A 15,657-nucleotide genomic window follows, 5' to 3' on the forward strand; every position below is an offset into this window, starting at 1 on the left:
GCATCACACACACACATATGATTCCGCATCGGACTTTCTGGGATTGTACTCTGATTTTCCTTAGTTTTGATGTCATGGTTTGGGACACAACATTATGATTTTGTAATGTGTTGCTTTATTGACAGTGTTATGGTAAAATGTTTTAAAAATTATTAATTTAAAAATGAAATTTTCGGGTTTGAATTTTGGGATGTTACAAAACTAGTACCAACAATTACTACATCAGGATATGGTTATTGAGCTTCTTCAAGTTCCATATGCCTCCCACTTGCTTTGTCACTAGAAGCTTGCTTTCTGCTCACTCAACATTCAGAAGAATGAGATAAATTATTCTTTATGGGTTTGTATTAATAATCTAAATGCCCTTTTATAATAATCTCTAGATATGTAATTTGTTGGTGTTTGTATTCTAGATACAATTAATAGTGATTAAGGTATAATCCCAATAGCATAAAGGAATATAATTTCTATTGATTAGGAAGTAAACTTTATCTGGTAAGGTCTAATTCATCCTTCATTATCACGTAAAACTTTAGATGGTGTTACTAGATTGTATCTCAACTTTATATTCAAAAGCTTTAACCATGACTTCTCAATTATGCGTTACCATGTAAATATAATTATAACTACTATAGTTCTTAATAAAGTTGATTTGTTATCTTGCATTAAATCATAGACATTCATTAGAAAGGAAGTCATACACCATAGTGTATAGTTCCTAAATAATTATTTTCTCTACACTTTAGTGAAAATATGATTAGGAATCCTTTATATATAAATAAGATTCATATATGTTAAATAAACTACATTATTTGCCTTCAAATATCCCTTTCTTGAATAAATTAATCAAAAGCAAATATTCTTTCTTTTTTATGGTCTCCTTGAATATTTTATAAAAAGAAGAAGCTAGTTTTTCTATAAAAACTCTTCTAATTTTAATAACTTATAAAACATATAAATCCATATAATACAAAAAAAAACCTTTTCGGTCCAAAAAGATGTACATGGCATAATAAATCATACCTTATGATGTATTATGATATATTTTGATTCTTAACATTGAAAATTAATATTTCCATGAAATAAATAATTTACAACTAATTACAAGATATATATATATATATATATATATATATATATATATATATATATATATATCATTAATCAAATTCTTTTAAATAATATATTTTCATCAAGTTGTTGTTAGTGCAACCCTTTAGGATCATATATTATCTAGCAATACCATTCTATAATGAATCTTGTGCATATAGATCTTTATGTAACATCCCCATCTGGTGACATTTTGTGTATAAACCAACCACATCTAGTGACATTTTGTGAGTCATCACATAAATACAAAGTTCATTCCTAAAGTACATAAAGGTACCAAATCTTCAACTTGTTGCACTTTTTTCCTCCCACTTGCTTTGATAACACCAAGTAGTAAAACTTCATAAGTTTATAAAAGTTATAAACACTTTATAAAATCATGGGGTGACATTTGATCCTTCAAAATGGTATTCATCTTCATCTTGTTACATTTTTATAAAAGTAAATTATTTCTAAAAGTAACCTATTACTTACAAAAATAAACAAAATAAAAACTAATCTAATTATTATTACATGCCATATGAATAAATAAATATTATAACTAGCTAAACAAATCAACACAAACAACATCACATGAGGTCCATGTCTAGTTTATGCACATCATACACATATATATACTCAAAATTATATAAAACAACACTTGGTTTTCTAAAACAACTTTGGTGACAAAATATGCACGTAAACTTTTGACACTAAAAAATAACAATTATAAAGTTGTCATAGAAAATGTGTATGAATTTTCTTACAAAAAGAAAACCATTCACGTTTTCCAAAAACAAAGATTATACTAAATAATCTAATAATATAACCAAGCTTGCAAAAATGGCTCTGATATCAAATGTTGGGTTTTATTCAAAATCGTTTTCCGAAAAACGCTAAAAACAGAAACGGAAGCTTTAAAAATAGAAAAAATTTAAAACCATTTTAACCCACCAATTGAAAGATTAAAACAACCATAAAATGAAAAAAATACAACCTTTGAAGACTTTGATTCCTTTCGGGAGGTTGTAAGTTGATGAAGATGTCAAAGACTCAAAGTAGATGCTCTCTATAAGCATCCACCAATAATCACCCACTTGACTTGGATGCTAGTCCTTCTTGTAAAATAAGCTCTTAAGCCTTTAAAAACAAAAACCAATCTTTTTTCATAAAAGAGAGTATGAAAGTATTAACTTCTTCTGTTATCATCTTAACCATTTAAGAGAAAACATAGATATAGGGAGAAAAACCATTGTTTTGGCTAGCAAAAACGAGCCAAATAAAGGCCTTCTTTTCTTCTTTGTATAGTAAGTCTTAACCCCTTAAGATGCCATATCATAAGGACAAGGTATGGCCTTCAAAAGAGAGGTATGGAGACTTGATTATGGAAGACAATGCAAACAATAACCATCTATCACACCACCTAGTGGTGTCCTTGACATTTAAAGAGAAAGAGACATAGTATTTTGCACTCTTTCATAATTTTATAAAAGCTAGTTTAATGTTGGGAAATCTGAAGAAAAGTCCCAATATTTTTGGAAAAGTTACACTTTAGTCCCAAGATTTTTTTTGAACGAAAAAATCCTAAAAACCGGCAAAAATTTGCATTTTGACCCTTTTTGACCGGTTGGAACCGGTACCAAATTAATTTGGGACTATTTCGTAAACTAACCCAAAATATTAGGTCTTTTCTGTAAACAAAAATATTAGGACTTTTCTGCAAACAAAACCCTTATTATTATTATTATTATTATTATTATTATTATTATTATTATTATTATTATCATTATTATTATTATTATTATTAAAAATATAAATAATAATACTATTTTTTGAACTTGTATTATTAATATTGTTAATAATACATATAAATGCATTTAAATGAAAAAAAAATATTAATGACATTGTTTAAGGGTGGAGGTCGAGGAGATGGTGATGTTTTTAACATTGAAATCATGAATGTCTATTTGTATATTTTTACTTTTTATATGGTCATTTCACATTTGTTATTATTGTTTTCAATTCAGAATATTAATACTTAATAGTTTAAAAGAAGATGTATATTTGTAAAATTATTTATAAATAGTTTAAGGTAGAAGGATTTCTCACTTTTGCATATAAAATTGTTTAAGGTAGAAGGGTTACTTTCCAAATCCAACAGATCCACTACAAACATCTACATAGGTAGCCCATATCAAAATTCAAAAGTATTAATTATAATATCTTGTTTAATAAAAAGTAATATGAATAATTCAAAAGTATTAATCAAAATTCAAAAGTATTAATCCAAAAAAACATATCCTGTTATTTTTTATTATACAAGATATTGTAATTAATACTTTTGAAGTTTGATATGGCCTACCTATATAGATGTTTGTAATAGATATGTTGGATTTGGAAAGTAATCCTTCTATCTTAAACAATTTTATATACAAAGTGAGAAATCATTTTACCTTAAATTATTTATAAACAATTTTACAAATATACACCTTCTTTTAAATTGTTAAGTATTAATATTCTGAATTGAAAAAAATAATAACAAATGTGAAATGACCATATACAAAGTAAAAATATACAAGCAGACATTCATGATTTCAATGCTAAAAGCATCACTATCTCCTCCACCTCCACCCTTAAACAATGGCATTAATATTATTTTTTTCATTTAAATACATTTAAATGTATTATTAACAATATTAATAATAACAAGTTCAAAAAATAGTATTCTTATTTATATTTTTAATAATAATAATAATAATAATAATAATAATAATAATAATAATAATAATAATAATAGTAAGGGTTTTGTTTGCAGAAAAGTCACAATATTTTTGTTTACAGAAAAGTCACAATATTTTGGGTTAGTTTACGAAATAGTCCCAAATTAATTTGGTACCGGTTCCAATCGCTCAAAAATGGTCAAAATGCAAAATTTTGCCGGTTTTTAGGACTTTTTCGTTCAAAAAAAAAATCTTGGGACTAAAGTGTAACTTTTCCGTAAATATTGAGACTTTTCTGACAATTTCCCTTTAATGTTTATAAAAACCAAAGCCTTTTTAGTTTATATAAATACACGTGACTTTTATAAATCATACATTATGATTTTATTTGATACTTATTATTAAAATGATGATTTTCATAAAATAATAATTTCTCCAATTAATTACAAGAAATATAAATATTTATCAAGAATCGAATTCTTATAAATCTTCAATTTACGTCAAATGTTTATTAGTGTGGCCCTATAGGATCATATGCTATTAGCAAATATTATTTTATAATGATTATTGAGCATATAAATCTTTCACAGACTGGTACGTACGAGAGCACATGCAAGTGGAACTGAGGTTGGTGATTCCTAACTTCTGTTATTTTTCAAAGTATGTTGTTATAACTAGTAAAATATAGATTCTAGGATGCATGTGCACTTAGGTATATCTTTTGATTTTTCCGCTACATTTAGATAATATACTTGATGTAATAAATCCTCAATATAATCATCTCAAATTCGGCAGAGAATCATGACATTCATGATATTCCCATTATGATATGATGCATTGAATTGTACATGGTCACTATGATTTTGCTTTTTTTATTTAAATGTTTTCTTTCTAATTTTTATGGTTTGCAACAATAAGAATTAGGGTTCATACTTAAAAAGTTAAAGTTGATTCCATCATTTATGTCTTCATCAACGTCAAGTTATAATAGATACCATAAAAACAAGACTTTGTGAGAAAATCTAGAGACTATATGCTGCCAAATTTACTTCCTTTTTGCCTTTATCTGTGAAAAGTTTTGGACACTGATTCTCGAAGTCACCATTTTATTTGTAATTCCAGCAGACAATATCCTTTCCTCTTTATTTCCCCTTTCTTCCTTGACTTTCCTCTAACGTTACCTCCTATGTTCGTTTTTCTCCCCTTCTCTTCGGTAAAAATTAAATCTTGAATGCCATAGAATGTGAACATTGTAGTTTCGGATGAACTACTAATAGTCGTGACAGTTCCATACTAACTATCCGGTAATAAATATAACAATAGTGCATGGACTTCATCATCAAAACTAATGTCAACAAATATCAATCTTGATATTATTGAATTGAACTCGTTGATATGGTCTGTCATTGACTATCCTTCCTTCATCTTCGTATTCATAAGCTGTATAATCAAGAAAAAAATATTGGTTGCAGAAGGTTTCTCGTACATGTTAGACGTAGTGATCAGTCTGAAAGTTGTCTTCTCATTGATAATGTTGTAAGAAACATTCTTTTCCAATGACAACCTAATGACACATAGGGCTTGTCGATCTAAATTATCCCATCTTCCCGCTTCATAGCCTCTACGTTCTGCCAATTAATGGGAGGTGTAACTTTTTCTAGTAAAGGTAATATTCGATTTGCATTGTCCCGAAACCGAAATCATTGTTGGAAAATTTAGTATAAATATTTATATTTTTACTAACTTTGGACATATATAAATATATACATATGTTGTATATCTAACTAACTCTAAGTGGGTTTGTGTTCTCCTCCACGAGGACTTCGAAACGATATATTATATGTCCAAAATGGAGTATATGTGAATGAGATATCGATACTCAAAGAAGGGTATTTGAGAATAAGTTTAGAAAAAAGGGATGGATGTGGGAATGAGTGCCACATTGGTAGAAAGACCAAACTCAACAAGGTTTATAAGTTTGAATGCATGAAAGGCTTACAAGCTTGTGTCTATGGTTTTACTAGAATTCCTACCCGCGCGCAGGGGGGTGCAAATCTTGGATTTCGTAGACCAAAAACACCGAACTTGTGCATGGACACGAATGCAGCTCCGAAAACTCGGGCACGCGCTACCCTCGTTTTTGCTAAACTTGACAGTTTTGGTCCCTATTTTGAATTTTATAACAGATGCATTAATTACGTAATTAATGACATTTATTGGCATTAAACGCTCAATCAATTATTGATTTGTTTCCATTACACGATTCAAGTATAAAAGGAGATCTTAACATCTCATTCAACACACGAATGAAAATAATCTTCTTTCTCCTCCTTCTCTGTACTCCTGCTTTCGGCGACTCTTTCAGGCAAGTGAAATATCCGGCAGTACACCACTGTTAAGGTTGTTGTACCCTGGGAACAGACAGCGAATCTGTTTAAGGGAATCGAGTCCAACTCGAGCCTCAGCCACCACGTTTGCTACTAATTTTTCTTTACAGGAAACTTTCAAGAGGAAAAACGAAGTCCTACACTAACAGTCTTAAACAGATTTCTATTTTGTTCTAAAACTTTCGTTTTTTTCTGTTCTTTTATTATAAATCGATTTTGTATCAATTTTTCCTGTAATCTATTTAACTGTGGTTACGACTCTTTCAGAATGTCTGGAACTCCTGTTGCTACTGGAACTCCTGTTGCTACTGGAACTCCTGCTGCTGGTGCTACCCCTCCTGTGAACCCAAATGCACCGGTTCCAAACATCATGGCTAATCATGTTGAGAGACCTGAAAAATTTTCTGGTCTCAACTTCAAGAGGTGGCAGCAGAAGATGCTATTCTACTTGACCACCTTGAACCTGGCTCGGTTCCTAACAGAAACTGCTCCTATAATTGGTAAGGGGCAGGCTGATGCTCAATCTGTGAATGCAGTGGATGCATGGAAGCATTCAGAATTTCTATGCCGCAACTATGTGTTAAATGGGCTAACTGATGCACTTTACAATGTTTATTGTAAAGTTGCAACTGCTAAGGAACTATGGGAGTCTTTGGAAAGGAAGTATAAGACAGAAGATGCTGGAACTAAGAAGCATGTTGTTGCTAAGTTCTTGGAATACAAAATGGTTGACTCAAAATCTGTTATGAGTCAAGTCCAAGACCTTCAGTTCATCATACATGATAACAATGCAGAAGGGATGGATCTTAATGAGTCATTCCAAGTTGCATCAATGGTTGAAAAGCTTCCTCCTGGTTGGATAGACTTCAAAAACTACCTTAAGCATAAGCGAAAGGAGATGTCTGTGGAGGAACTGGTGCTGCGTCTTCGGATTGAAGAAGACAATCGAATGGCCTTGAAGAAAGGCAGTGAAGTTGAATCTTCAAAGGTTCATATGGTGGAAGTTGGTCAAACTTCCAAGAGCAAAAGCAAGGGACCTCACAAAGGCAAAGCAAAGGGCAAAAACCTAGGCCCCAAGGCAGGAACTTTCAAGAAGAAGTTCAAGTGCTACAACTGTGGCCAACCGGGTCACAAGGCTTCGGAGTGCCCGCAACCTAAGAGGGAAAACCGTCAAGCAAACATGGTGAATGACAACATGGAGTTGGTGGCCATGATAACTGATCTCACGGCTATGGTTTATGAAGTGAATCTCATGAATACAAATTCAAAGGAGTGGTGGATTGACACGGGGGCTACTCGTCATGTGTGTCATGACAAGAGTGTTTTCAACACCTACAAATAAGTTGAAGATGGTGAAAAGCTCTACATGGGAAATGCAGCTACCGCCGATATCAAAGATGTTGGTGATGTCATTCTAAAAATGACTTCGGGGAAAGAAGTGAAGCTTAGACATGTTTTGTATGTTCTTGAACTTCGTAAGAATCTAGTGTTGGGTGGTTTGTTGAACCAATTTGGTTTTAAGCTAGTGTTTGAGTCGTACAAGTTTGTTTTGTCGAAAAATGGTATGTTTGTGGGAAAAAGATATGCCTTGAATGGCATGTTCAAATTGAATGTAATGGTGACAAACAAATTGAATAATGAAATTTCTAGTTCAGCTTATTTGCTTGAGTGTTCAAATGTTTGGCATGGTCGCTTAGGACATGTAAATTACAATTCTATTAAGCGATTAATTAAACTAGAATACATACCAAAACTTAATATTGACTCAAATCACAAATGCCCCACATGTGTTGAAGCAAAACAAACTAGATTATCTTTCCAAACATTCAAAAGAAACACCGAACCTCTTGATTTAATTCACACTGATGTGTGTGATTTAAAGTCAATTCCTACTCAAGGTGGGAACAAATACTTCATTACATTCATCGATGATAACACGAAATATTGCTACATATATTTACTTAAGAGTAAAGATGAAGCAATAGACAAGTTTGTCTTGTACAAAAATGAAGTTGAGAATCAACTCAACAAGAGAATTAAAGTAGTTAGAAGTGATAGGGGTGGAGAATATGTTTCTCCTTATGCTGAATTTTATGCGAAAAATGGAATTCGTCATGAATTCACATCACCCTATTCACCTCCAACCAATGGAATTGCTGAAAGAAAGAACCGCACCTTGAAAGAAATGGTCAATGCCATGATAATAAGTTCGAGTGTAAACCAGTCAATGTGGGGGGAAGCTATTTTGTCGGCTAACTATCTTTTAAATAAGATACCTCGCAAAGAAAAGAAAGAAACACCGTATGAACTTTGGATGGGAAGAAAGCCATCGTATAAGTACTTACGAGTGTGGGGGTGCCTAGCTAAAGTTGTAGTACCACCGCCTAAGGTACAAAAGTTAGGACCTAAAATAGTGGATTGTGTATTCATTGGATATGCACAAAGTAGTAGTGCTTACCGTTTTCTTGTGCATGATTCTAAGAATCCATAAATACACAAGAATACCATAATGGAATCAAGGAATGCTTCATTCTTTGAAGATGTGTTTCCTTGTTTGAACAAGGAAGTTGAAAGCCCATCTTTACCAAACAACGAAGCTGTTCGAGAAGAAGAACAAGCTCAATCTTAGGAAGAAGAGATAGAACTCAGAAGAAGTAAGAGGGCTAGAGTTGAAAAATCATTTGGTGTTGATTTTTACACCTATGTGGTGGAAAGTGAACCTAAAACCTACCAAGAGGCGGTTAATTCTTCTAAGGGACCTCAATGGAAAGAATCCATCAAAAATGAGTTAGAATCTATCTTACAAAACCATACGTTGGAACTAGTGGATCTACCTCCATGTAGCAAGCCACTGGGTTACCGCTAGATTTTTAAAAGAAAGATGAAACCTGATGGCAGTATTGATAAATACAAGGCAAGACTAGTAATCAAAGGTTATAGATAAAAGGAAGATCTAGATTACTTTGATACGTATTCGCCAGTGATGCGAATAACATCCATTATATTAGTTCTTTCCATTGCAGCTATTAGAAACCTGCAAGTTCATCAAATGGATGTGAAAACTGCTTTCCTAAATGGGGAGTTGGAAGAAGAAATTTATATGGAGCAACCTGAGGGTTTCATTGCCTCGGGACAGGAGAACAAGGTTTGTAAACTTGTTAAGTCTCTATATGGATTAAAACAAGCTCCAAAACAATGGCATCAAAAGTTTGATCAAGTGATGATGGAAAATGGCTTTAGAATCAATGAGTGTGATAAGTGTATCTATGTGAAAAGCACCACTCATGGGTATGTCATCCTGTGTTTATATGTTGATGATATGCTTATCATTAGGAGTGATGACAAGATAATAATATCTACGAAAGATATGCTAAAATCCAGGTTCGCCATGAAAGACATGGGTTTAGCAGATGTGATTCTTGGAGTCAAGATCACAAGAACCCAAAGTGGTTTGATTTTAAGTCAAACACACTATGTGGATAAGATTCTTGAAAAAATTGCTAAGGGAGATACTAGCATAGCTAGAACTCCAATTGACACTAGTCAACATCTACGTAAAAATAGAGGTGAAAGTGTTAATCAAGTGGAATATTCAAGAATTATTGGCAGTCTGATGTATCTAATGAGTTGTACCAGACCTGACTTAGCATATGCTGTGAGCAGACTAAGTAGATACACAAGTAAACCCAGTTATGAACACTGGAAGAGTATTACTAGGTTGCTAAGGTATGTAAGATACACGTGAGAATATGGATTGCATTATGGCATACATCCAGCAGTTATCGAAGGATACACAGATGCAAATTGGATATCTGACATAAAAGATTCTAGGTCTACAAGTGGATATGTGTTTACACTTGGAGGTGCTGCTGTAGCATGGAAATCATCTAAGCAAACAGTTATATCTAGATCCACGATGGAATCTGAATTTATGGCCTTAGATATTTGTGCTGAAGAGGTGGAGTGGCTACGTCAATTTGTAGAGGACATTCATAAATGGCCTAAGCCGGTAACGGCCATATGTATACATTGTGATAACCAATCGACAATTGGTAGAGCTCAAAGTACAATGTATAATGGGAAATCAAGGCACATTAGACGTAGACATAAAACGATACGACAATTAATCTCTACGGGGGTTATCACGGTTGACTGGGTAAAGTCAAAAGATAACATTGCGGATCCGCTTACAAAAGGCTTGAGTAGAGATGTAGTTTATAAGTCATCAAGAGGAATGAGACTAAAGCCCATTAATGAATAAATTCATACGAAGGAAACCTTACTCAGAAGACTGGAGATCCCAAGATCTGGGTTCAAAAGGAGAACCTAATTGTATGAGTGAGGCAGGTCACTGTGAGGGAGATTTAACACTACTTCCTAGTCCATTCCTATACGTAGTGAAAAAATTAGGCTAAACATATGGTTTTTAATGATTCTTGGAATCACCTATGTGAGAGAGAAGTGGGGTCGCTTCGAAGGGAATTATAGGGGCACAATTCCTAAAGCTCTTGTAGAACCAGGTTAGTGTTCATGACCAAAACGAACACGTCTATGAGGATATGGACTTGTCAGGAAGAGTCCTGTGATATTTACATTGTCGTCTACATAAATGGCAGCTTAGTTCAAAGACACCGAGATCTACAATCTGCTAGGAGATTAAGTGTAATATCTTAAGGGAGGGTTCAAAGGGTAATACCTACCTATCCTATGCAGGATTCAACTGTTGAAATTTTCGTTTGGAAATTGGATGTGAAGGGATCGATCTCCATTCATGTGGGGGATTATTGGAAAATTTAGTATAAATATTTATATTTTTACTAACTTTGGACATATATAATTATATACATATGTTGTATATATAACTAACTCTAAGTGGGTTTGTGTTCTCCTCCACGAGGACTTCGAAACGATATATTATATGTCCAAAATGGAGTATATGTGAATGAGATATCGATACTCAAAGAAGGGTATTTGAGAATAAGTTTAGCAAAAAGGGATGAATGTGGGAATGAGTCCTACATTGGTAGAAAGACCAAACTCAACAAGGTTTATAAGCTTGAATGCATGAAAGGCTTACAAGCTTGTGTCTATGGTTTTACTAGAATTCCTACCCGCGCGCAGGGGGGGGGGTGCAAATCTTGGATTTCGTAGACCAAAAACACCGAACTTGTGCATGGGCGCGACCTGCGGACACGAATGCAGCTCCGAAAACTCGGGCACACGCTACCTCGTTTTTATTAATGACATTTATTGGCATTAAACGCTCAATCAATTATTGATTTGTTTCCATTACACGATTCAAGTATAAAAGGAGACCTTACCATCTCATTCAACACACGAATGAAAATACTCTTCTTTCTCCTGCTTCCGACGACTCTTTCAGGCAAGTGAAATATCCGGCAGTACACAACTGTTAAGGTTGTTGTACCCTAGGAACAGACGGCAAATCTGTTTAAGGGAATCGAGTCCAACTCGAGCCTCAGCCACCACGTTTGCTACTAATTTTTCTTTACAGGAAACTTTCAAAAGGAAAAATGAAGTCCTACACTAACAATCATGCCCTTCCTTTTTCGGCCATAACTCTTATACCAATTATGAGGACTAAGATGCTCCTAACCAGAGGAACATGACAATAAAATGCAAAGAGTAACACAAGAAACAATACACAAGGATTTAAGTGGTTCACTTGCTAATCAAGCTACGTACACATGCAAGCTAAAAAGATTCTTTTATTGATTTGAATGTTAATACAATGGTGGCGTCTTCATTGCACTCATAATAATTCTAACTTACCCCTCTCTCTCTTTCTCTCTCTCTCTCTCTTTCTCTCTCTCTCTCTCTCTCTCTCTCTCTCCTCTCTCTTTCTCTCTCTCTCTCTCTCTCTCTCTCTCTCTCTCTCTCTCCTCTCTCTCTCTCTCTCTCTCTCTCTCTCTCTCTATTTTAGGGTAAAAATAAATGAGATATTTATAGGGGAGTTGACCTAAATGATGTAGGATTCATATCCAACCCAATAGACCCTTCTGACAGAACATTTGACTACAATGTCAACGTGTTCTCCAAGATAAGAGTTTCGAAAATCCAATGAGTTCTCAAATGTAATTACAAACATTTCGGATGAACTTGTCTTTGCTAAGAAAATAGTCCGCAAACTAAGTTCCAAACATTTCTATCTTCCATATTTCTTCTATTTCCTAAAACCTTCTGTATGCAATAACTTTGGCATCCACACAAAAAAAACCCTTATGTTGTATTCCACAATACGGAGCTCAAACAGTAACTCCTCAAACTTTCCATTTAGACGCCTTTGGGGATTCCGATCAGGATTAAAATGGAAAAAATATAAATGTGTGTTATCTTCCCCCTTTAGATCCTCAACATTGGAAAATTAAACCGTTTTGATCGCTATTCGAATAGAAGGTAAGTTAATATTTGAATAAGGCATGTTAAGTAGAGGTAAAAACCTCATGAATTTATGGAGTCTAAAAATGCATGGAGAATGTAAGACTGTGATTTCTAATGGGTAAATCATTTCCCCGATTTTTAGCACAAAATCAAAATCCAAACCACTCACGCAAAGGGATATCGACAACCAAATCTACAAACATATCTATTAGGCTAGATAGAAGCTTGAATCTACAAATGAAATGGTTGTGTATGGTGGTTGAATGGAGACAAGATAACACTGAGAGAGGGTATGAGTGGTGCCAACGACATAAGGTGGTGTTAGGGGATGTCTCTTGTGGTGACTTTAGGGTGAAGAGAGACGGCTGTAAGGGCGAATAGGAGATGATGGAGAGAGGTGGAGGAGGGTGGCTGCCAACTTTGGAGATGGGAGGCAAGGGGTTTGTGGGTGAGGTTGACACGACAGTGTGTTCTTAAGGTGTAACAAAACGAGAAAAAAAAACGATAAAAAACTCAACATCCGTAAATTTGTCATCTTATAAGTAGTTAACTCCTAATTTCTAATTCTGGTAATAGGAAGAATCAATCTTGTAACAAAATAGAACCTTGAGGAAAACCATATAAGGAAAATGCAAATTTTAACGAGTTGTGACTTTTTATAAGGTTTAGACTATTTGTGTGATTTTGTTTTCAATTTTTATATGTGATAGGAAAAACTATTTCCAGGCAGACGGTTTTGCTACTTTCACTCTTTCTTCCCTTCAAGGCTTCAACAATAACTTTGTGTAGTCCGATGCTGATATATCTTTCCCTATTTTCCCTATATCAATCGTAACATGATCCCAACAACCTAGATCTTTCTCACTCGCTGCTCCGGCGATCCTTCTTCACCATCTACGAATCAAGATCGGAGGTAAATCTTCGCCTCATATCCATCTATTAATTACCGGCCGAGTTTGCGTAGATTTCAATATTCGTGTTGCTAGTTTCGATTTACAAATATTCTTTACTCGATTGCTGTTAAATTACGTGATTATATTTCTGTATGGTAGTTTATGTTTTCCTTTTTCAATCGAAGATTATTTTCTACTTCTATTAACATACTAAAGATTCTGCGAAATGGATTCGCGATTATCTTTATAAGGTATCCTCTTACTGTTCTTGATTGACCTAATTTTGAGTTAAATTTACAGTTATTTGGTGGTTTAGTGAGAATTGAGATGGCGGATAACAATGGGAATTCCAATTCACCTGCTGAAAACCAAAACCACAACTCTAATGAATCTATAAACCCTACAACCAACCAGAACGATGCATCCATTGATGCAATAGCACAAAAGGTTCAGGAGTCTCTAACTCTTTCCAAGAGGCATAAGTTTTGGGAAACTCAACCAGTCGGACAGTTCAAAGACGTTGGAAACTCAACCCTACCAGAAGGCGCAATTGAGCCTCCAACACCATTATCAGAAGTTAAACAAGAACCCTATAATCTCCCAGGTCCATACGAATGGATCACATGTGACATGGATACAAAAGAGATGTGTGCAGAAGTTTACAATCTCCTTGCTAACAACTACGTTGAAGATGATGAAAACATGTTCAGGTTTAACTACTCAAAAGATTTCCTTCAATGGGCACTTCGTCCTCCAGGGTATTACAGAAGTTGGCATATAGGGGTTCGAGTCAAGTCATCAAAAAAGTTAGTAGCTTTCATAACTGGAGTTCCTGCTAAAATCAGAGCTAAAGACAGTGTTGTTAACATGGCAGAAATCAATTTCCTCTGTGTTCATAAGAAACTTAGATCAAAAAGACTCGCCCCAGTGATGATTAAAGAAGTCACAAGAAGAGTTCACATGGAAAACATATGGCAAGCTGCTTATACTGCTGGTGTGATTTTACCTACACCTATTTCCACTTGTCAATACTGGCACAGATCTTTGAACCCTAAAAAGCTAATTGATGTTGGGTTTTCAAGACTTGGTGCTAGAATGACCATGAGTAGAACCATTAAGCTTTACAAGTTACCAGATTCACCAATCACACCCGGGTTTAGAAAAATGGAGCTCCATGATGTTCCTGCAGTTACCCGTTTGCTTAGGGAATATTTGAAGCAATTCATAGTTGCTCCTGACTTTGATGAAAATGATGTGGAACATTGGTTGCTTCCTAAAGAGGATGTAGTGGATAGTTTTTTGGTGGAAAGTAGTGAAACACGTGATGTGACTGATTTCTGTAGTTTTTATACACTTCCTTCAACGATTCTTGGAAACCAGAATTACTCAACTTTGAAAGCTGCGTATTCGTACTACAATGTGTCTACTAAAACTCCAATGCTTCAGTTGATGAATGATGCTCTTATTGTGGCTAAGAAGAAGGGTTATGATGTTTTTAATGCTTTAGATGTTATGGAAAATGAAAGTATTTTGAAGGAGCTGAAGTTTGGACCTGGTGATGGGCAATTGCACTATTATCTGTACAATTATCGGTTAAATCAACCACTGAGACCTTCAGAACTTGGGCTTGTTCTCTTGTAGTGTTGTGGGATCTCTGGAATGGAATCATCAATTCCTGTTTTGCCTGGTGAACTTCTTTTTCATAATCAGTTTTCTTGATTTTTCACAGGAGTTGAAAGGTACTTGGTATCCTGAAAACTTGTTTGCATTTTGATATACATTGTGATTTCAGATCATGTTTTTATGGTAATTGGGTATGTTTTTAGAACTTGATGACATGTGTTGATTCATTAACAGAAAATCTTCTTTTATATGATTCTTGCTTTGGTTGTCCATGTCAATCGATATCATGGAATTGAGTCTTGGTAAATTATATCATTGGTTTCTTTTGAATGAGGTTGATGTAAGTTTTCGTGGGTGTTTAGTCTTTTTTTTTTGTTAAATCTCATGCTTATCGGGTACCCTTATACTCTTTATCTTTTAAAGTATTTGGTTGAGTGTTGGATTATTTTTGAAGTACTTCCTAGTTTCTGTTTCAGTTGAGGTCATATTCAGATCTTGCCAATGCCATTTTCTGTTAACTTTTTGAAGTACTTCATAGTTTCT

At 34.1% G+C, this 15,657-nt stretch overlaps 1 protein-coding gene across 1 annotated transcript; it reads left to right on the forward strand.

The window, feature by feature from the left end:
- The first annotated feature begins 13,309 nt into the window (after positions 1-13,309).
- Positions 13,310-15,386, forward strand: LOC145107977 (glycylpeptide N-tetradecanoyltransferase 1-like). The gene is made up of 2 exons (XM_079044948.1): positions 13,310-13,511; positions 13,792-15,386. The coding sequence occupies exon 2, from the start codon at positions 13,819-13,821 to the stop codon at positions 15,130-15,132; it is 1,314 nt and encodes a 437-aa protein (XP_078901074.1). The 5' UTR covers positions 13,310-13,511; positions 13,792-13,818; the 3' UTR covers positions 15,133-15,386.
- The last annotated feature ends 271 nt before the right edge of the window (positions 15,387-15,657 follow it).

The sequence above is a fragment of the Lactuca virosa genome, chromosome 4 (assembly GCF_052849685.1).
Source record: "Lactuca virosa cultivar CGN04683 chromosome 4, Lactuca_virosa_CGN04683_v6, whole genome shotgun sequence".
NCBI classification, from domain to species: Eukaryota; Viridiplantae; Streptophyta; class Magnoliopsida; order Asterales; family Asteraceae; genus Lactuca; species Lactuca virosa.